Source organism: Triticum urartu, chromosome 7A (assembly GCF_056163025.1).
Source record: "Triticum urartu cultivar PI428250 chromosome 7A, HENAU_Tu73, whole genome shotgun sequence".
Lineage (NCBI taxonomy): Eukaryota > Viridiplantae > Streptophyta > Magnoliopsida > Poales > Poaceae > Triticum > Triticum urartu.
In genome coordinates this window covers 525,913,209-525,937,097 of record NC_141879.1, presented here as the reverse complement: position 1 = coordinate 525,937,097, position 23,889 = coordinate 525,913,209, and the positions used below count along the sequence as shown (strand labels likewise).

General features: G+C 48.7%; 1 protein-coding gene across 1 annotated transcript; it reads left to right on the top strand.

Moving 5' to 3' along the window:
• Positions 1-21,349: 21,349 nt before the first annotated feature.
• On the top strand, positions 21,350-23,087 carry LOC125519454 (CBL-interacting protein kinase 25-like). Its single transcript, XM_048684258.2, has one exon. The coding sequence runs from the start codon at positions 21,434-21,436 to the stop codon at positions 22,895-22,897; it is 1,464 nt and encodes a 487-aa protein (XP_048540215.1). The 5' UTR covers positions 21,350-21,433; the 3' UTR covers positions 22,898-23,087.
• Positions 23,088-23,889: the final 802 nt, after the last annotated feature.

Sequence of the window (23,889 nt, the reverse complement as noted above, 5' to 3'; positions counted from 1 at the left end):
ACAGCTCAGTGCCGAGATCCGAGACCCCAAACTTGGCCCCGAGTGCGTCCAACATATTTTTTCCATTGTCAATTGACGCATAAGCATCAACTATGTTCTCACCAAGAACACTCAAGAGAGCAGCCTTAAACAGGGTATCCATTTTTTGAAAAGCTTGCTCCTATTGAGCATCATAATCTCCTTCAGGTTTGCCAAGAGTGGCGTCATAGTAACTCATGGTTTTAAACCATAATACTGCTGTTCACTAGTGCAGAACCGGGCAATAGCACCGGTTCATAACGCCCTTTAGTGCCGGTACTAAAGTGTGGGCACTAAAGGTCCCCCTTTAGTACCGATTCAGCACGAACCGGTGCTAAAGGGCAACCACATGGCACGAGCCAGCTCCGGGGGCAGGGAGCCCTTTAGTACCGGTTGGTGACACCAACCGGTATTAAAAGGTTGGGGGGTTTTGGGTTTATGATTTCTTTTTCATTTAATTTTGTGTTTTCCATTTAATTCTTTTTCGTTTGCTGGTATTTTACGATACTACATATTGTACACGTTATGCATATATATAAATAGAATTTCTAGTAGAACCGATCATATATATATATATATATATATATCATCGAATGTCTCACAACCACCATTAATTAATTCACACATATATACACACATGTATATATATATACAATTAGCTAGCTATATACAATTTCTCCTAATTGGTGCCTTCGGAGCCAGTGGCATTAGCCTAATTGGTGCCTTCGGAGCATGATAACAATTGGAAGTGGTTCATGGGGGCGGTAGCGGGTAAAAGTATTCTCCTTTGGGATCTATGACCTGGTCGAGCAAAAATCCCGCTATTTCCTCTTGAATTGCTTCTATGCGGTCCTCTGGTAGGAGCTTCTCCCGCACCTCTTTGAACTGTTAAGGAGATCAATATGCATGTGTATTAGTTGTGTGACTAGATATCGAATGGTGTAAAAATTGTGAATAGTGTTCTGACAAACGTACCCACTCCTGTCTTTGAGATCTGCTCCTTTCGGACGCCATCATGCGAATGTTCTCGCAAACGTAGTATGCACACAAATTATTCCCCGACGCCTGCTTCAGGGCCTTTACAAGAATGGAATTTGATCAGATAATAATTAATCAAGCATGATAATTAAAGAGATCGCAGCTAGCTAGTACTACTTAATTACTTACCATGGGTCGATACCATTTCAGATTTTGTTTCCATTGGCCTGGAGTGACACTGATGAACTTTGCCCAAGCCCTGCCTGCCGACAAAGAAAATGAATAAATGGGTTATTAAATAGTTGTTATCAGGAAATGACAAACTAATTAAATAGGCCAAGATATAGTTAATAATGATTGAAATTACCTGTTGACTACTCCCTTCACGATGGTGTAGTCAGTTGGTTTCTTAAGTAGTGAGTCTAGTACTTCAACTGTTCCTTCATCAACTTTAATGATTAACAAGATCCAGTGAAATCTGCATGCACACACGTTTGCATGTCTTAATTAAGCGGGCATATGTAAGCAAAAACATTTAGCTAGCTAGTAGGCAAAAATAGAATTTGTAGTACAAGACAGTGTGACTCACTCGAAGTTGTAAGGAAGTAGTATATCTTCATTGTATTTGAGGCGCTTGAAGAACTCTAGCATGCTTTCCTCTACACTTTTTTCGTAATATGGATCTAATTTCCATGTGTATTCATTAATGGTATTTGGGTCAACGAACCCAATGCCATAGCGTCCACCTTTTTTCATTTCATAAATCTTCATCCTGCATAATACCACAGAAAAGAATATAGTGAGGATAATTACAGGTAATGATTGATCAAAATGATCACTACAGGTAGCTTGAGACTTAAATTACAGAAAGAAATCACTTACAGACAATAGCAACTGACGATAGATTTGTCGAGTGCGTCTTGATTGTATAACTGAAATAGTTCTGAATACTCAACGGACACAGCTTTCTCATGGTAGTAATGATCCTTCTTGACATTCACCATGAGGGACTCTCGATTGGAAATCTTGGTAATGTCCATGTACCATTGATGCAATTCATACATTCTCGTTGGGAGCTTCTTGACCTCTTCTAGCTCGACCAAAGGTTGGCCCTGGACATATTTCCGTTTTATTTCCTCCTCTCTAGTAGGAGACATGGGCTCGATATCGAGGAGTTGTCCAACAGTGATCATGAGGCTTTTAGCCTGCTCAATTTGCTCCTCGGTTATTACCACATCGCCCAGCCCGGGAACGTTAACCGTTTGCCCACAATAATATTGGGCGCGCGTACTCTCATGTGTTGTTGGCACAACAAGCGGGGGGGTTGATTGCGCCGCCTGTTCTCCCAGCTGGGGAATGGTTTTACCGCATGTTTTGCCAGCTGATTTGCTCGAGCTCGAGCTCGCCTCTTTCTGTAGACGTGCTCGATTTAACTTCCTGAGGTGGAGCTCATAGTCTGTGTCAACAAGCTTGGGAGCTGGTGCTCTAGCCATACGAATGAAGTGGTCAATCTTTTCCTCACGCACTTTCTCCCTTGGCGGCGGTGGCGGTTTCGATGCAAAATGGGCTTCCACCTCGGCCTTCGATATGGCTGCGTTTTCCTCGTCGGACTTGTCGTAAGGCCTCTGCGGAAGAGGCGCGAGGCTGCTTGGACCATATTGAAATCGCTTGCCTCCACCTGTACCTCTGGTACTACCTCGACTTGTACCGCTACGCACCATAGCTGAGGCGGCTCTCTTCCGTGATTGCTGAGGCGGCGAAGACGGCTGACGTGGCTGAGTTGGAGGAGGAGGAGTGGCCTGAAGCTGTGCCGGACTTGGAGGAAGAGTGGTCTGACGCTTTGCCGGACTTGGAGAAGGAGGAGTGGCCTGAAGCTATACCGGACTTGGAGGAGGAGTGGCTTGACGCGTTGGTGGACTTGGAGGAGCGGGAGTCTGCTGACGCGGTGGCGGACTTCGACGAGGAGTCGGATGACGCAGTGTCGGTGGCCTTCGAAAGATGATGCAATCCTTTCTCCATAGGATGATACGATGGTTGGCCTCTCCCAGTGTGTGCTCCTCGTCACCTCCAGGAATGTCAAGCTCTAGCCCCGAATATTGGTCCACCACCTCATCAACCAAGACACGAACATAGCCCGCTGGAATCGGGTTGCAATGGAAGGTTGCCTCGGGGGGATTTGTAAAAGCAACGGCGTTCGCCACCTTCATGGATATGTTCTTCATTTTCAAGTGTAGCTCGCAGTTAGTGTTCTCCATGATGTCATCCACTGGGTAGCTATCTAGCAATGCGTCGCCCGGGGCGGAACCCACGCTGCTTCTCGGCATGGATGGGACGGTGCTATCAAATGCTGGATCATCCGCTAGCTGCTGCAGCTGCTGAGACCCCCTTTGCTGGCTAAGTGAGTCGATCTGCTCCTGCTGCCGCTGGAATTTGACTGCCAAGTCCGCGTGCACTAATTCTAGGCCTTGAAGGCGTTCATAGTCCAGCTTCCTCTGCTCCTCCTCCATCTTCCTCTTCTTCTCCTCCGCAATCTTCTTTCTCGCACGGGTTCTGTAGTCGGCGTTCCAGTCCGAAAACCCCTCATACCACGGAATAGCGCCCTTGCCTCGTGTTCTTCCCAGGTGTTCAGGATTTCCCAGGGCACGCGTAAGCTCGTCGTTCTCTCTGTTGGGCTGGAACACCCCCGATCGAGCCTCTTCTATTGCAACAAGTAGCTTATCTTCGGCTCCGTCCAGACATGCCTTCTTCAAAACTTTGCCTGTCTTCGTGTCCAACTCCCCCCATGCGCATAGAACCAAGTCCTGCACCTGGGGGCCAGCTCAATGTTTCTGGAGTGACACCCGCATCCTCCATCTCTTTCTTAGACGTATCCCACTTAGGCATTCCCACCGCATAGCCACCTAGCCCCAGCTTATGGAACTTATCCTTTTCTGCAGCATTGGCCTTGTTTATTCTCGACCGTTCCTTAGATAATTTCGAATCCTTGAATTTCATGAAATCGTCCCAATGAGCACTTTGCTTCTCTAGTGTTCCCTCGAACACTGGAGTCTTCCTTCCTCCCTTGACGTACTTGTCCCATTCATGATTCTTGTGGTTGTTGAATGCAACCGCCATCTTCCTAAGAGCAGCGTCCTTGACTTTCTCCACATCTGCATCTGTGAAATGATCTGGTAGGGTGAAATGTTCCATGAGCATTTCCCAAAGCAGAAGTTTTTGTCTGTCGTCGACAAAAGTAACTCCTGGACGTGGCTTTGCTGGCTCTCTCCATTCTTGAAGGGAGATCGGGAGTTGGTCCTTCACAAGAACTCCGCACTGACGAATGAACTTGTCCGCAATCTTCTTAGGCGCTAATGGTTCGCCATTAGGTTTGATGGCCTCGATATTGTACTTTACGCCCTCCTTCAAGTTTTTGTTCGGGCCTCGTTTCCTGTTGCCTGAAGATTTGCTCGATCCGGATGGCTGAAAGAAGAAAGATCGATTTGTTAATATATCTTCAAGTCATTTAAAACATGTGATGATCACCAGATGCCTGCTTATATAAATATATATACCTCGCCGGTCTTTGTTGTTTCAAGATCAACATTTTCTTCGTCATGTTCATAGTTAATGACTTCATCAATTCGGTCGTCGCGATCGAATATCATATCACCCTCCCCGGTGTTGTTTAGATATTCGGAGCCGTCATAATCTTCTTCATTCTGATCATCATCTGGCCCGCGAGGATTGCGTATGATATTGAACAAGGCCTCTTCTCCCTCTCTGCCGGTATTGTCCGCCATAGGTTTTATTTAACTAATCCAAAAGAAATATATTCAAATTACAATGCATGGATGCAATCAATTAATAAGGAAAAACTGAATCACTCATAGTACATAATAAGCATCATCGAATATAATCTCGAATACGTCGTCTCGAATAATAGATATAATCTCGAATACATCGTCTTGAATAATAGATATAATCTCGAATACATCTTCTCGAATAATAGATATAATATCGAATACATCACTAGCTAGCTAGCTAGCAAGCTAATAAAGATCGAATACTACAGAGTAATCTAGGCCACTCGCGGTTCCTGAGGTGCGGGCGGTGGACACCCAAAGAGAAGGAACCATCACTGGATCATATCTCGGGTGATCTCCCAAAAGAACCTGCCAGGTATTGGAGAACCTGACGTCTATAGCAGCCATGTAGCGATGGGCGTGCTCGTCCTCCTCCCTGACACGGCGATGTACCACCTCCGGCAGGGCCTGCTCCCTCCGCACCGAAAGTGGCCCATGCGAACGCCACCAAAGGAGATCAGGGTCGACGACGGGACCCGGGACCGGGTTCCTCACCAAGCGTCGCGCCCCTGAAGGTAGCACCTCCCAGTGCCAGCCCGGCGGAGCCCAGTCCCGGACATGGGTCCTCTGAAGCAGGACGTCGTCGCGAACGGGTCGACGACGAGGATGCGGGCCGGGCATCGTCGACAACAAATACTATATGCCGCAAAAGTAAAGTAACATTTTTTAAATGATGGATTGTGATTTCATATATGCAAATTCTAAATTTTATAACTAAAACTAACATTTCTAATATTTCTATAACTAAAAAACATTTCTATATAACTAACATTTCTATATAACTAACATTTCTAATATAACTAACATTTCTATATAACTAACATTTCTAATATTTCTATAACTAAAAAACATTTCTATATAACTAACATTTCTAATAATTCTATAACTAAAAAACAGAAAGATTGCTAACATTTCTATAACAATGTGTGTGTGTGTGTGGCACATGGCGGCCGGGGCAGGAGCTCACCGGCGAGGCGCGACGACGGGGGGCGGCGATGGGGACGGAGACAGAGACGGAGACGGCGACAGGTGAGGGAGTCCTGGATTAGGGGGTGTTTGGGTAGCCGGACTATACCTTCGGCCGGACTCCTGGACTATGAAGATACAAGATTGAAGACTTCGTCCCGTGTCCGGATGGGACTTTCCTTGGCGTGGAAGGCAAGCTTGGCGATGCGGATATTCAAGATCTCCTCCATTGTAACCGACTCTGTGTAACCCTAACCCTATCCGGTGTCTATATAAACCGGAGGGTTGTAGTCCGTAGGCAATCAACTCCATACACAATCATACCATAGGCTAGCTTCTAGGGTTTAGCCTCCTTGATCTCGTGGTAGATCTACTCTTGTACTACCCATATCTTCAATATTAATCAAGCAGGAGTAGGGTTTTACCTCCATCGAGAGGGCCCGAACCTGGGTAAAACAAAGTGTCCCCAGTCTCCTGTTACCATCCGGCCTAGACGCATAGTTCGGGACCCCCTACCCGAGATCTGCCGGTTTTGACACCGACATTGGTGCTTTCATTGAGAGATCCTCTGTGTCGTCGCCTTTAGGCCCGATCGCTCCTTCGATCTTCAACAACGATGCGGTCCGGGGTGAGACTTTCCTCCCCGGACAGATCTTCATCTTCGGCGGCTTCGCACTGCGGGCCAATTCGCTTGGCCACCTTGAGCAGATCGGAAGCTACGCCCCTGGCCATCAGGTCAGGTTTGGAAGCGTGAACTACATGGCTGACATCCATGGAGACTTGATCTTCGATGGATTCGAGCCACAGCCAAGCGTGCCGCACTGTCTTGATGGGCACGATATAGCTCTGCCGCCGAACAGCGCCTTGGAGGCCGCACACACATCGGTTTCGACCATTGATTCGGAACCTACTGCGCCGATCGAGGATCAGCGGTTGGACGCTGCCTCAGGGGCTGCGATCTCAGAGGCGATCGAGCCGAACTCCAGCCCCGCACTCCGCATGGCTCGTGACTCCGAGGAGCCGGATCCCTCTCCGAACTCCGAGCCCCCCGCGCCCCTGCCAATCGAATCCGGTTGGGCGCCGATCAAGGAGTTCACCGCCGCGGACATCTTTCAGCACTCGCCCTTCGGCGACATCCTGAATTCCCTAAAGTCTCTCTCTTTATCAGGAGAGCCCTGGCCGGGTTACGGTCAGCGAGGATGGGATACGGACGATGAAGAAATTCAAAGCCCACCCACCACCCACTTGGTAGCCACTGTCGACAATTTAAACGACATGCCCAACTTCGACTCCGGAGACATCAACAACATGGATGACGATGCAGGAGATACCGACGAACCAACGCCCATAGGGCATTGGACAGCCACCTCATCTCACGATGTGTTCATGGTGGACACCCCTAAAGGAAGCGACAACGAGGAAAAAGGGGATGGGACGAGAGATCGACCCCCCGAAAAGCAATCAAAGCGTCGGTGTAAACGCCGACCCAAGCTCCGCCTCGACAAAAACCCAGCCGTAGAGCAGGACGAGCCGGTGGACGACGAGCAGGCCTTAGAGCAACCGTCCGAACAAAGAAACACGGATAGAGAAACCGAACATCCCTCCTCCGGCGAAAACGGCGACCTCACGCCGAATAAACCTACGGAGCAGAAGAATCTCCACGAGAGGCTCGTTGCAACTGCACGAAGCCTAAAGAAGCAGAAGCGGAAGCTAAAAACAGCGGAAGACGCACTTCGGATCAGATGGAGTAAAGTAATCAATACCACAGATAAGTACGACGACAGTCGCCGCACTAAAAGCTATCCGAAAAGAAAGCTACTGCCTGAATTCGACGAAGAGGCCCTAGAGCCCTCGCATTCAAAAAATGAAAAAGCCACACGGTCGGATAGACGACCCCATAAAGCGGCAAGCGGCGCCGCACCTAAATCGGCATGCGACCCTCTTAAGGATTCGCACCATGGCCCAGTCAGGTCCATTTACGGGCCAAGAAAGAAAGCTCTTGTAAGCAACGCTATGAAGCCATCATCAGAATCCGGCACACCCAGATACAGGGGCGCCGCACACCCTCTATGTTTCACCGATGAGGTCCTGGACTATGAATTCCCAGAGGGATTCAAACCCGTAAACATAGAGGCATATGATGGAACAACAGACACTAGAGTCTGGATCGAGGATTATATCCTCCACATACACATGGCTAGAGGAGACGATCTCCACGCCATAAAATATCTACCCCTTAAGCTTAAAGGGCCAGCCCGGCATTGGCTTAAAAGCCTTCCAGAAAACACAATTGGAAGCTGGGAAGAGCTCGAGGATGCTTTTCGAGCAAACTTTCAAGGGACCTATGTCCGCCCCCCGGATGCAGACGATCTTAGTCACATAACTCAACAACCCAGAGAATCAGCTCGGCAGTTCTGGAATAGATTCCTCACTAAAAAGAATCAGATAGTCGACTGTCCGGACGCCGAAGCCTTAGCAGCTTTCAGGCATAATGTCCGAGACGAATGGCTCGCCAGACACCTCGGCCAAGAGAAGCCAAGAACAATGGCCGCACTAACAAGCCTCATGACCCGCTTTTGTGCAGGGGAGGACAGCTGGTTGGCAAGGTGCAGCCCCAGCAATCCAAGTACATCCGAAACTAGGGATGGAAAAGGAAAACCGCGACGCAACAAGGGCCGTCGCTGGACTAAGGACAAAAATCCGAAGAGCATGGCAGTCAATGCCGGATTCAAAGGCTCACGACAAAATCAGGAAAAATCGCCCCCCCCCCCAGGATAACAGGGACGATCCATCCAACCTAAATAAAATCCTGGACAGGATATGTCAGATACACAGTACTCCCCGGAAGCCTGCTAACCATACCCACAGGGACTGTTGGGTTTTCAAACAATCCGGCAGACTCAATGCCGAACACAAGGGGCTAGACACGCCAAGCGAAGATGAGGACGAACCCCAAAAGCAGAGCACCAGGAAACAAAAGAACTTCCCACAAGAAGTAAAAACAGTGAACTCATTTCACATAACAAAACGTGCGGCGCCCGTAAAGGTACGCACCACACGGCCCAAAGGGTCCTGCCACTGGTTGTCAAAACTGATCATCTTCGATCAGCTAGATTATTCTAGGAATATCAAGAATGTAGGCTGGACTGCCTTGATACTCGATCCAATAATTGGCGGACTCAAGTTTTCAAATGTCCTTATGGACGGCGGCAGTGGACTAAACCTGATATATCAGGATACAATCCAACACATGGGGATAAACCCAGCAAGAATCCGCCGCAGTAAAACCTCCTTTCAAGGGGTAATACCTGGTCTGGACACCCATTGTACGGGTTTTCTCCGGCTCACAGTCACATTCGGCTCTGCCGATAACCTCCGCCACGAAAAGCTGACCTTCCATATCGTCCCGTTCTCAAGTCGCTATCAAGCACTACTGGGACGCGAAGCTTTCGCTCGCTTTAACGCAATACCGCATTATGCATCTCTTACGCTCAAGATGCCCGGTCCACGAGGCATCATATCTTTGAAGGGGAAGCACTAAAGTGTGCCTCCCCAAGCGGAGGACTGTGCGGCCGCTTTAACAGCCCCACGGCAAAATGGCCTCACCGGCCAATAAACTTCGAAATAGGTCATTCAAGACCACGAACACGGACATACCAGTTCTGTGCAAAATCATCATTGATGCAGGCCTAGAAGCCATATACCCCCGCACTAGGGGCTCCACACATATACAATAAGAGACAATAAAGCTCAATCTCATATATCTTACTTTATACTTTGCTTATTTTAAGCTTTTCCGGCGCGGCCTGTTTTAAATTCAGTTCCTCTCTTTTACAGATGAACGTCGTGCGACACCCGTCCAGGATACGGCACAACGGAGACACAGGCGCAGACGTGCAGTAGGGACCCGTCCTAAAGGATTCTTTTTAGATTAAGACCCTGCATAAACCTTTTTTACTGTCTCTCGTTGCTACACATCCCCTGGTTTTTTCCTTTCTGTTATAACCAAGGAGGAGGCTGGCGTCTTGGCATGTGGCCACGTCAGATTTTTTGCACGTACCTGGACACTAGGGGCTTTTTTAATAAAGAGTGTTGTTTCGCCCGCACTCATAAAGACCGAACACCTTAGGGAGTGTTCGGCGTCGCGAGTTTTGGCATTATATGCATCAGCTCCGAATCATGTCTTTGGTCAAATGTTGGGTTGCCCGGCTCCTGAGTTCGGCTACCTTACGTTCCGCTCTATCGGCTAAGGTAGCACGAGGAGAACTACTACGATTGTGCCCCCGGTTCGGCCAGGGCGAGCACCTCAGTAGAGAAAGCCGAAAACTGACTGTCATGATGTAGCGTGAGACTGGTCAGCCACTCGATGACCTATCGGAATCTATCGGATTCCTCCGCTTTAACGAAGGACCGCTTCCCGGTCAGGCACATACGCGCCCCGAATTCGGACGAGCGCAGTTGCCACAAAGGAGCTACCTAAAGAGTCTCATTGTCAAACCCCTAAGGCTAAGTGAAAGTGTTAAAGAATTATAGTCTGGTTGCCTGGCCCGCTGCGCTATCACCTCCTTTGTAGGACCAAGACGTTGGGTTAAGTGTGAAAATGTGTCTTCTGCGAGCACCCCCGCTCTATGTGCGTGGGGGCTGAAGCCAACGACTGCCATCTTTCAGATTCTGTATATATATATATATATATATATATATATCTTAAAACGGCCGCATAGAAGGTGTTCACAATACTTGAAGGCACAAGTATAAAAAAGGCCACTACAGTTTATCAAAATACTACTTTTCAGTTGCATATGCTATCATAACATAGCATCTTTCGAGCACTGCATCTCTATTACACGAGCGCCTTCAAGGACTTCCTGAAAATAGTGCTCGGAAGGTACTCGGCTTTTGTCCGAATCTCGGGACGCAACAACGGTGGTCTCCATTCCTGCCCAGTATGTCTTAACACGGGCAAGAGCCATCCTTGCGCCCTCTATGCATGCTGACCTCTTCATTGCATTAATACGCGGCACCGCGTCAAGGAATTGCTGCACCAAGCTGAAATAACTCTTCGGCTCCGATCTCCCAGGCCACAGATGACCCATGACGTACTTCATGGCGAGTCCGGACAATCTATTCAGCTCGGCCCATTGAGCCAGGCGATCGTCCACTGACAGTGGACGCTCTGGATTATGGAACTGTGACCAAAAAAGCTTTTCCACTTCGCGGTCTTCCAGATCTCGAAAGTGTTCGGTCGCATCAGCAGCACTTGCTGCCAAATCCAGATAGGTGTCCTCCACACTCCACATCCGGTCCAACGGAGCAAACTTTGGATCACAAACCTTCCTCCGCAGCATAAAGGGCTTTCCAGCCGCAATCTGTTCGGCCTGACGCAACTCCTCTTTCTCAGCTCTCATCGCAGAGCGAGCGTCCTTAGCATCGGCAACGGCCTTCTCTAAGTCCGTCTGTCTCGCCCGATCTTCTTTCTCAAGAAGTTGGCAACAGTCTGCAGCGCTCTTTAACTTCTCGGCCATCTCTTCTCTGCTTCGGCAGTGAGCAGCCTGTTCGGCTCTCAGCTCTTCAAGGGCCTTCTTGGTAGCCGCATCGCTTTTTCTGGCTTGCTCCTTCGCTCGGGCAAGTTCTGCCCTAAGATTTTCCACGGCGGCCGTACCATCTGCGTCAAGCACACACATTGTAAGACACTGGCATGAAGCTCCTCTTACCTGATGCCGCCCGAAGAATTACATACCTTGAGCCTCATCAAGCCGCTTGTTGACAAGCGCAATGACGGCATCTACCATGTCCAGTTGCCGCTTTAGTTCGGCAACATCATCAGTTTGGTTTGATTCCGGACACCTCGCCACCTACATTCAAAGGCGACATCTTAGACCTGGGATTATGATCCTCTACGTGCCGTCATTTCTTGACAACACGCAGAGTCTCAGGGGCTACTATCTACACAGGGCGCATCTTATTTATGCGCAACTGACAAAAGTGTACATTATCTAACGTACCTCAAAACCCGTCAGTAAACTTTTGACAGCCTCATGCAATCCGCTTTCTGTGGATGAAATCCTTTCAATCACCGTGCCCATCAAGGCACGGTGCTCTTCTGAGATAGAAGCTCACCCCAGCAGAATCTTTAGTTCTTCCGGCCGAGCACCAGACGGTGCCGGACTTGTCCTATGGCCTCTTTCAAAGACCGGACGCGGAGGACTTCGGGGGGCCGCACTGCCACCTCCCATCCCCGCCGGATTCAGAGAAACCCTCCGCGACGACACCTCAGGGTCGCCCGCCTCGCTGGGCGGCACGGCAGAGGGAGGCGTTCCGCTCTCCATCATTTCCGGAAGAAGGTCCCCCGAAGACGAGCTCTGCTGCGAAGGACTAAGGTCCGATCTACAAGGTAAAATTTCGGTTAATCTTCTCAGATATAAAATCAAGGATTTCTCTCATCCCTCAAAAGGAAAATCTTTTCTCCACTTACGGCTCGCTGGAGGGCTGATCCCCTTGAGGGCGTAGTCCGGCCAAGGAACTCCCTGGCGTCGGACCCTCTGACGAGGATTTTCTCCCCCGTTTTGAGGCCATGGTTTCCGGGTCGTCAAAGGCGGCTCTCTTCTTCCCCTTAGGAGAGGAATTGTCGGTTCCTCCCTTCGGAGCAGCCTCCTTCGAGGAGGCCGTAGCTTCCTTGTCCTCCCTCTCCAAAGGCATTATCTCCAGCATCCTGACTAGCACAGGATCCGGCCTGGTTTCAGGAAGGGGAGCCGGACACCTGATCAGCTTCGCCTTCGCTCTCCACTCCTGTTCAAAAAGACGGCTCTTTTAGGGGCAAGTTTATGACGATTATACGGATAGAAGGTCCGGGCACAAGGTTGCTTACTTGAGTATCCGGGCGATTGCAGCTTAAGCCTGCGTCCTCGGTTGAATCCGGACACATCTCTTGTGATCCGAAGAACAGTTTATACATCTCCGCGGGCGTTACACCCATAAAATTTTGGAGAGCTCGCGGCCCCTCTGGATTAAACTCCCACAGGCGAAGGGGGCGACGTTTGCCGGGCAATATTCGGCGAATCAGCATGATCTGCATCACCTTGACCAAACTAAGGTCTCCTTCCAAGAGATCTTTAATTCGGCCCTGTAACAGGGGCACGTCTTTGGGCAAACCCCAATCCAATCCTTTGTTGACCCATGACGCTAGCCGTGATGGGGGACCCGAGCGAAAGGCAGGAGGCGCCGCCCACTTGGCGCTCCTGGGAGCGGTGATATAGAACCATTCTCGTTGCCACAAGCCGAGCTCCTCTTGAAAGAAGCCCTCGGGCCATGGAGCATCAGCATTCTTACTGATGACGGCACCTCCGCACTCTGTGTGCCGTCCCTCGATCATCTTCGGCTCCACTCCAAAAGTCTTGAGCCATAAACCGAAGTGAGGAGTAACACGGAGGAACGCTTCGCACACAATGATGAATGAGGAAATGTGGAGGATGGACTCCGGAGCTAAGTCATGAAATTCCAGCCCGTAGTAAAACAGCAGCCCCCTCACGAAGGGATCCATTGGGAAGCCTAACCCCCGAAGGAAGTGAGACATGAACACTACGCTCTCACCGGGCTGGGGACTGGGAATAGCCTGCCCTTGAGCAGGCAACCTATGCGGAATTTCGGCGGTCAAGAACTTAGCCTCTCTCAACTTTAGCACGTCCTCCTCCGTGACGGAGGAAGGCATCCATCGGCCTTGAAGGTCGGAACCGGATATTGTCGAAAGTCCGAAGCGCCTGGAATCTAAAGCCTAGGGTGATGGAACTCGAGGCGACGGGCGAACTCGTTTTGAGATTGAAAAAAGGGTAAGGCCTTGGTCTCTTTATAAGAGGTCGAATACCAGGAGCCCTCCCCGTAACCGATTAGGACTCGCCTTTAATCGAGAAAACATGCTAACGGGCACGATTGGGTTACCCACGTCTGTATTGATGAGAATCCCGTAAGTAAAGGGGACACGATCTCTGCTTTAACAAGACGTGCCAAGGAAACCGCCTCGCAAAACATGCTGAGGTGGAAAAGTAAAAACAATTCAAGTAAAAGACTTGGCTGTAGTGTGATGGCGCACTGCGGAATACGTCAGCAGATTTGATTTGTGTTAATATTATTCTCTCTATGGCAATATGTGGAAACTTATTTTACAGAGCCGGACACTACTCTTAGTGTTTACAATCTACTACGAAGGACTTGGAGGAGGAACCCGCCTTGCAATGTCGAAGACAATTTGCACGCCGGACTTGTCGTCATTGAAGCCTGGTTCAGGGGCTACTGAGGGAGTCCTGGATTAGGGGGTGTTCGGGTAGCCGGACTATACCTTCGGCCGGACTCCTGGACTATGAAGATACAAGATTGAAGACTTTGTCCCGTGTCCGGATGGGACTTTCCTTGGCGTGGAAGGCAAGCTTGGCGATGCGGATATTCAAGATCTCCTACCATTGTAACCGACTCTGTGTAACCCTAACCCTATCCGGTGTCTATATAAACCGGAGGGTTGTAGTCCGTAGGCAATCAACTCCATACACAATCATACCATAGGCTAGCTTCTAGGGTTTAGCCTCCTTGATCTCGTGGTAGATCTACTCTTGTACTACCCATATCTTCAATATTAATCAAGCAGGAGTAGGGTTTTACCTCCATCGAGAGGGCCCGAACCTGGGTAAAACAAAGTGTCCCCAGTCTCCTGTTACCATCCGGCCTAGACGCACAGTTCGGGACCCCCTACTCGAGATCCGCCGGTTTTGACACCGACAACGGGGACGGGGCGGCGACGACGGGGACGGGGACGGGCGGGGACGACGGGAGGAAGGGGCGGGGCGCGGCGACGGGGCGCGGTGCGGCGACGGGGATGACGGGGACGGGGACGGTGACGACGGCGGCGACGGACGGCGACGGGGACGGTGACGGGGGCGGCGACGAGGGGCGGCGGTGACGGGGAAGAGGAGAAAGAAGCAGTGGGAGAGATGAGAAACTGACAATTTTTTTGAAGTGTTTTCTTATATAGAACAACCTTTAGTACCGGTTGGAGCCACCAACCGGTACTAAAGGTCTGTTTTGGCCAGGCCAAGCGGCGGGAACGGCACCCCTTTAGTACCGGGTGGTGGCTCCAACGGGTACTAAAGGCCCCCCTTTAGTACCGGTTTGAGCCACCACTCGGTACTAAAGGGGGTGCACTGGCGCAGGTGCGGTGCGTCATGTTTAGTCCCACCTCGCTAGCCGAGGGGCGTCCGCACTGGTTTATAAGCCCCAGTGCGGTAGCTCCCTCGAGCTCCTCTCCAAAGTAGGCCTACTGGGCATAAATGTTCTGTGCTGCCCTGTGGGCCTATTGGGCCTTTGCGGGCCTGCATCCTGGCCCAACAACAGATTGGGTTTCTAGTCGTATGCAGGCTGCTGTGGCGCAGTAGGTGGGATTTTTTTCTTATATTTTTTGCTTTATTTATTTTTGTTTTATTTATTTTTAGTTGTTTTTCGCTGTATTTAGAGTTTCTTTGTGAATATTTTTGCTTTAGGTACAAAAAATTACAAACTTTCTGTTAGTACCGGTAGTTTACAAATTTGAGTAGTTTAAATTTTGAATTATTTGAAATTTGTGTGAATCACTAGTTTGTGAATAACTTAACTTTGAAAATAGATTTTTCAGTGATTCTTTTTTTTATGTTTAATATTAGTGTGTTTTATCATTATATTCAATTTGGTAATGCTTAGGTTATTTAAAAAATGAAATGCCTTTTGTAACGGATGAATTTTCGTCCGAAACCCTGATACTTCGAAAGAGATTGTCCATTTTGTACACGAAGTGCATCTAGTTTTTGCGGTAACCCTCTCTACTTTTTTGCACATGCTATGTGGGTGAAATTATGATACCATGCCAACTTTCAACCTTTTCTGAGTTCATTTGAAATGCTTTTCAATTTCAGGGTCATTTAGCTGAAAAAATCAGTAAATGCATGAAAGAATTTGTTTGCACATAAAATTTCTTCGCGTTTCAAATGCCAAAACACATAACTAGCTACCCTAACTATTACAGAGATTCCCTCCTGGGTGTGAAACACAGAAGAAAGTGATGATAATGAAGCCGATCACATCCCAGATCTTTGGGTGTGAAACTTTTTCTGCAACCAGCGAGCGAAACTCCTGGTTTGTTCACCTGTAATCCAGTCATCAGACCGCTCCGGGTGTTTGGAGCGTAGCAAATTCTTGTGTTCATCCATATACGGAGCCACCAAGGCGGAATCCTGTAGAACTGTATAGTGTGCTTCAGTGAGAGAATGTTCGTCCATACATATTATTTGTTCCCCTCCTAGCGTGCCTTTTCCATCCAGACTGCCCTTATGCCATGATTCAGGAACACCAATCGGCTTAAGGTCAGGAATAAAGTCAATACAAAACTCAATGACCTCCTCATTTTCATGGGCCGCGATTATTCCCCCATGTGCTCATCCCACGCACGTACACCTGTTCCATTCCACAGTTGTAAGAGTTCTTCAACTAATGGCCTTAGGTACACATCAATGTCATTGCGGGTTGCTTAGGGCCTTGGATGAGCACTGGCATCATAATGAACTTCCGCTTCATGCACAACCAAGGAGGAAGGTTATACAAACATAGAGTCACAGGCTAGGTGCTATGGTTGCTGCTCTGCTCCCCAAAAGGATTAATGCCATCTGCGCTTAGACCAAACCATACGTTCCTTGCGTCATCTGCAAACTCCTTCCCATACTTTCTTTCGATTTTTCTCCACTGCGACCCGTCAGCGTGTACTCTCAACTTCCCGTCTTTCTTACGGTCTTCTCTGTGCCATCGCATCGCCTTGGCATGCTCTTTGTTTTGGAACAAACGTTTCAACCGTGGTATTATAGGAGCATACCACATCACCTTGGCAGGAATCTTCTTCCTGGGGCGCTCGCCCTCGACATCACCAGGGTCATCGCGACTGATCTTATAGCGCAATGCACCGCATACCGGGCAAGTGTTCAAACCCTCGTACTCACCGTGGTAGAGGATGCAATCATTAGGGCATGCATGTATCTTCTGCACCTCTAACCCTAGAGGGCAGACATCCTTCTTTGCTTCGTACGTACTCTCGGGCAATTCGTTGTCCTTTGGAAGCATATTCTTCATCATCACCAGCAACTTTCCAAATCCCTTGTCAGATACACCATTCTCTGCCTTCCATTGTAGCAATTCCAGTGTGGTGCCCAGCTTTTTCTTGCACCTACGCAATTCGGGTACAATAATTTTTTGTGATCCTCTAACATGCGCTGCAACTTCTTCTTCTCCAAATCACTTGCGCAGTTTCTCTTTGCATCAGCAATGGCTCGACCTAGATCATCAACGGGCTCATCCGATGCCCCTTCTTCAGCTTCTTCCCGCATTGCTGGCTCAGCTTCTTCCCGCATTACCGGCTCAGCTTCTTCCCTCATTGTTGTATCATCGTATTCAGGGAACGCATGGCCAGGATAGCTGTCGTCATCCTCTTCTTCTTCATTGTCTTCCATCATAACCCCTCTTTATCCATGCTTGGTCCAAACATTATAGTGGGGCATGAAACCAGACTCAAACAGGTGGACGTGAATGGTTCTTGACATAGAGTAATTGTGGCCATTCTTACAGCCAGCACATGGACAAGGCATAAAACCATCCTCCCGCTTGTTTGCCTCAGCCGCAAGCAGAAAAGTACGCACGCCATTAATGAACTCAGGAGAGCATCAGTCATCGTACATCCATTGCCGGCTCATCTTCAATACACAGCACCAAAAACACCAAATTAATACAATACATAAATTTCATACATAAAGATCATACAACACTTAAATGCAACAAACAAATAACTCTCTAGCTAAAGAATTTAAATGCAACAACAAATGTGATCAAGATCGCAACTAAGGTAACAATTGATCCAACAGCATAATGATACCAAGCCTCACTATGAATGGCATATTTTCTAATCTTTCTAATCTTCAAGCGCATTCTATCCATCTTAATCTTGTGATCATCGACGACATCGGCAACATGCAACTCCAATTCCATCTTCTCCCCCTCAATTCTTTTCAATTTTTCCTTCAAATCCTCGTTTTCTCTTTCAACTAAATTTAACCTCTCGACAATAGGGTCGGTTGGAATTTCCGGTTCAACTACCTCCTACATACAAATATCTATGTCAACTTGATGGGCATAATTTGTCATAAACACGAAATGCAATGAATAGTTTTAAAAGAGAATATACCACATCCGAATCATAATCCGGACGAGGGCCGACGGGGATGGATATCAAAACCATGGCACTATGTATAACAAACAACGTATGGGTAAGATAATTATATGAGTAACTATATATCCAAATCACACAAACATCAATTTTTTATATAAAACTTCATGAACAAGAGGCTCACCACAAGGTGGTGCCGGCGACGGGACGTTGCGGGCGATCGACGGTGGTTACGACGGAGATTTAGAAGGCACTAAGTAAACCACACCTACATATGCAAACTAAGTGTTATTTTTGACCTCAAATTGCATATAAATCAAATACTAGCACATATATATAATTCCTCCCAAATTACTAAACTCAAAAATCAATCATTATATAAAGCATTGCACGAGCTAATCTAGCAATGAGAGATGAAGGGACAAAGTTGCTAACCTTTGTGATCATTTGAATGGATGGGGGCCTTCAAATCTTGACAAATTTTGGGCAAAATGTGTGATGAGCTTGAGAGGAAGAGGGAAAAGAACAGAGAGGAGAGGGGAAAGGGGAAGAACAGAGCGAGCTCAGGTGGACGAAGGGTCTATGTAGGACGACCTTTAGTACCGGTTCGTGATACGACCCGGTACTAAAGATGCTGGAGGGGCCCCGGACTGACAACATCCTGCCACCACTCACTTTAGTACCAGTTCGTGGCACGAACCGGTGCTAAAGGTTCATCACGAACCGGTACTAATGATGTCTGGCCGCCTAGCCGTTGGAACCGGCACTAATGGACACATTAGTGCCGGCTCAAATTCAAACCGGCACTAATGTGCTTCACATTTGACCCTTTTTCTACTAGTGGTCACGCGCCACCTCTTATTGTGGATACCCTCAAACATAGGAGGCCTCATGGAAGCAGCAAAACCACTCTGGGTAAATTGCCTATGATAAGGTTTTTGGATTGTTGGAAATATGAGCAATTTACCATATGATTTTATTAACATAAATAGTAAATAAAACATGACTGTAATAGTAGGGATGAAACACATCATCTTCACATGTGAACTAGAATAGAACATATGCTAGTATAAGAAAGGCTAGAGTAAGAAACTGAGGCATGAACTTAAATAGAGAGAACACGAAGACATACGAAACAGCAGCAGAACACCGGTCTTGGGGTCGGTGTCGTTGCCATCCATGTTGTCGAAGAGGTTGTTGGCGTCGGGGAAGAAGTCGTCGTTGGGGAAGTGGTCATCGGTGTCCGAAGCATTCGTGATGAACCGGTCAGTAGTCGCGCAGAGCGCTATAGGACTCAAAGAGGCGGGGTCTACTGTCCCAACCAGCAGTGCACGCCGCGAGCCGGGATGGGGAAGATCGTAGCAGTAGCTCAAAGATTGGAACTCAGTGGCGAGAGGAGATGGTCTTCTAGTGTGTGTCTCTAGAGAGGAGCGACCTCCCTTTTATAGGCATAGGAGAAAGAGGCGAATAGCCTGCGACGGGAGCTAAAGCAAAGGAGGGATACTAAACGAATAGGCAGCAGCCGAAGGGTCAGCATTTGTATTCAATATCAACTACAACAAAACTTTCCAGATCCCGAGTGACCTTTCGTATACCCGTCGTGCGGGGCAAAAATTTAGACATCGGCTCTGCTCATTCCCGCAACCTGCAGCTCGTCGTGACGAGGCGGGCGGCGGAGGAGAAGCGCGCGTGAATGTCCCTCTTGTTCTCATGCTCATACATGTGGGGAAACAACCTCCCTAATAAGGAGGTCCAACTCCCACCAAACTAGCAATGTGGGTCTAAACTTTGGTGGCACCTCTTGCATTGCACGAATGGGCTGAGTGGGCCTCTAGGATTTATTAGGAATTTCTGAAATTGCTATTGGGGCGGCCCAAAGTAGACTAAATTCAAACAACAAACACACCGCAAAAAATGATTACATCGGATAGAACTCCTAGAACATCGAGGAGAACATTGTATTGAAGATTAAATAGATAGAAGACGCCATCTAGTTACTAACTACGGACACGTAGGTCTGTGGTATACTACTCATACATCATCGGAAGGGCAACAAGGATGATGTAGAGCCCCTTCGTTATCGAATCCCCCTCTGGCAGAGTGCCGGAAAAGTCCTCCAGATGGGATTTGTCAAGAATAGGAACTTGCGGCGGCGGAAAAAGTATTTCGTGGACTCCCCTATTGGTTTCTAGATTTTAGAGAATTTATAGAGGCAGAGTTAGGTCAAACGGAGCCACGTGGGCCCCACAAGCCACCAGGGCGCGCCCCTGGTGCCTCGTGGGCCACTGCTCCATCTTCTCGTCCCCTCCCGAAGCTTCCAGGGTCTCTTATTGTCAGAAAAAAAATCTTTAAAAAGTTTCTTGGCATTTGGATTTCGTTTGGTACTGATATTCTAAAAAACCAAAAACAAGCAAAGAACAACAACTGACACTGGGCACTAAGTTAATAGGTTAGTCTCAAGAAATGATATATAATTGCTTGAAAATGTATATAAAATATCCAAGATTGATGCTATAATAGCATTGAATAATAAAAAATTATAGATACATTGAAGACGTATCAACACTACCCCTTTAGATCTTAATGCTTTCCGTGGACCCAAGCTATTATCCTTCTTCGTCCAATCCGACAACTTTCTCTTTCGAGTGCCCGGTCCATTGGCATCAGCGGTAATGTGCTTTAGGTGGAGTAGTCGATGACATGTCAAATGTGCCTTGTTCCTCTCCTATGGCTGCCTTTCGGCGACACTCGTCCAGGTTCTAGGGTGAACATGTCCATCTATGACGGTGCATCGCCTTTCGAGCCAGGCGAGGAGGCAGTGGCCTTCTTCGACGATGGATCTGGATGGTTGTGTTGCATAGGGCCCATAATTTGGTGATGGTGTACCTTTTCATCGACGCCGGTCTTTTCTTCTCCTGAGCCGGCATTCTCCATTCCTTCATGATTTGTTCGTGCAAGAGGACCTCGTCATCTCCAAGCAATGTGTTTCTTCTCGTTCAATTTTAGCTTGTTGTATACAGTCGTCCCGGTTATATTAGATTATCTTAGAATTGTAGGTAGTTTGGAGCGGTGCAAAGAATCAAAACAAACCTAGGGGCAAACACACTCAAATTCTTATCAGCGCCCTGCATACACAAACAACTCTCGTGTAGCCTCATGGAATTCCCTAGGTGGAATAGAATATGCCAGTTTCCTCGAGATTCGTGCCAGAGAGCGATCTAAGAAATCCCGCACAGGGGCCTGCGTGGGAGGTGTACTGAGGCTTGGACTGATTTTTTCCCCAGTAAACCGGTCAGCCCTAAAGACTTCCTATTTAGTTCGGCGGATCCCCCAATCCTCTACTCGCCTCCACCCAAATACTCCAGGACAGAAAACTTCGAACGCCCGCCCAAGAAGCGGCGACGGCGCCATGGGGGATCGGCCAAAGCTCCCTGCCCGCTACGAGCAGGTGAAGCTGCTCGGCGAGGGTAATTTCGCCAAGGTCTACCTGGCGCGGCACATGGATACGAAGGAGGAGGTGGCAATCAAGGTGATGGACAAGGAGAAGCTCATCAAGTTGGGCGCCGTTCAACAGATCAAGCGCGAGATCGCCGTGATGCGCCGGCTGCGGCACCCCAACATCGTGCAGCTGCACAAGGTGATGGCGTGCAAGTCCCGTATCTTCGTCGTCATGGAGTACGTCCGCGGTGGCCCGCTCTACCGCCACATCCCCGCCAACGGCGGCCTCAAGGAGGACGAGACGCGCCGCATCTTCCAGCAGCTCGTCTCGGCACTCACCTTCTGCCACGCGCAGGGCGTGTACCATCGCGACATCAAGCCCGACAACCTCCTCGTCGACGAGCACGGCAATCTCAAGGTCGCCGACTTCGGGCTGTCCGCCCACGCCGACACGGCTCGCCGGGAGGCGCTCCTCCACACCGTCTGCGGCACGCCCCTGTACGTCCCTCCGGAGGTGTTCGCGCGCCGGGGCTACGATGGTGCCAAGGCGGACGCCTGGTCCTGCGGCATCGTCCTCTTCGTGCTCGCCGCCGGCCGCAAGCCCTTCCGCGACGACGACTTCATCACGCTATACAGGACAATCTGCCGCGGTGACTACCGCTGCCCACGCACCTTCAGCCCCGAACTAGTACGCATAGTACGCCGCCTCCTCCAACCAAACCCAGCGCACCGGATCACACTACTGCAAATCAAGGAAACAGATTGGTTCAAGAAGGGCTTCAAGGAAATAAGTTTCTATATCGACAACAAGGACTGCCTGCGCAGCCTTGATGGCTCCGAAGAGCCTGATCTCTGTGACTCTGACTCCGAGGACGAGACTGCCATGTCTTCATCATCCTCCGGCTCTTCCTCTCCGGTGGCTCATGGCGATGGCGGCGGCATGCACACCTCGGTTTCAGCACCGTCGCTTGTAAATCTGGAGAAGATGCACATTGCTGCAGCCCGTGCCCCTGAGCCGCGTATAAGACGGATCAAGAGTATGAACGCGTTCGACATTATCGCCTCCTCGCCAAGCTTCGATCTGTCCGGGCTGTTCGAGGAGCGCGGCGAGCAGTTGCGTTTCGTGTCCAGCGCGCCAGTGAACACCATCATCAAGAAGCTGGAGGAGATCGCCGGGCAAGTTAGCTTCACGGCGCGCACCAAGGATTGCCAGGTGAGCTTCGAGGCGACGAGGAATGGCCACAAGGGCGCGCTGGCCATATCCACCAAGATATTCCAGCTCACGCCGGAGCTCGTCATGGTTCAGGTATGCAAGAAGGCCGGAGACACCGCTGAATACCGTCAATTCTGCGGCAGTGAGCTCAAGCCCGGCCTTCGAGGTCTTGTGGATGGCCTGCCCGAGGATGGCCTTCCTCCAACGCTGAATGTTGCGTGAAATTTTAGAGAATGTGGGTGAAAAGCAGCAGGGCTTGATTTAAAAGTATCTTCACTTTGTTTTTCTCATTGTTTAGTAGTTCAGTTCAGGACTAAACAGTGTTAGTGGTGGATCACCGATGTATCGACATTGAGTTCCAAGTGTTGTGTATTCTGCACATTAGAAAAAATATTGCTTGTTGCTAATTAAATTTTTATAGACTGTTTTCTATAGCGAAGTTAATTTTGAGGTTGATTTGGTATTGAAACATCTACACATAATTCATCTCATAATATTGAGATGAGACTGGTTAAGAAGCATCAATATGGCATCTTTCCGTAGTCCCCTGATATGTGAATGATTGTCTTATCATAACATGTAGTCACGGGACATGCTTAACTATGGATCTTGTTGGCATGGAGTTTCAATCTTGGAATCACATGTCCTTTCCTAGCACTCAAGGTAGTTTGATAAATATCTTCCTCAGGTGAGAATGTGGAATGTCAAAATGGCCACCAATGTTGGGATCTTCTCACATGATCTCTTAAAAATCTATGGCAGGGAGATGCCCTTGTGAGGAAAATTGAGTGCAAAGTTGAACAACCATCTTCCCCTTTTGGAGGGCACATGTTTCTGACAAAAAGGGGAAAAGGGCGAGAAAATGATACGAGTTGATACTAACATGTGTGCCCTGTCTAGAGGGGAATCACAAGCAGCATACCATAGCACCATGGGATATGTGCCAGAGATTTTTGTCTTTGGACATTAGCTACCTTGCAGCTATCGATATACTGCTCTTTTTGTTCTCATCCGTGAAAGGTGAATCCATAACCTCTCTGCAATCTTTTCATGATGGCCGCGCTGTCCATTAGTGTTATTGTCCAGTAAACCATACACTTGCGGCCATTCAAGCTGAACCATTCTTTGTTCTCTTCAACTTGCTGCCAAATGACAGTGGTCCTTTGCTGATATCGACAACTCGTCAAAACAGCAACATGTTACTTCAGACAAAA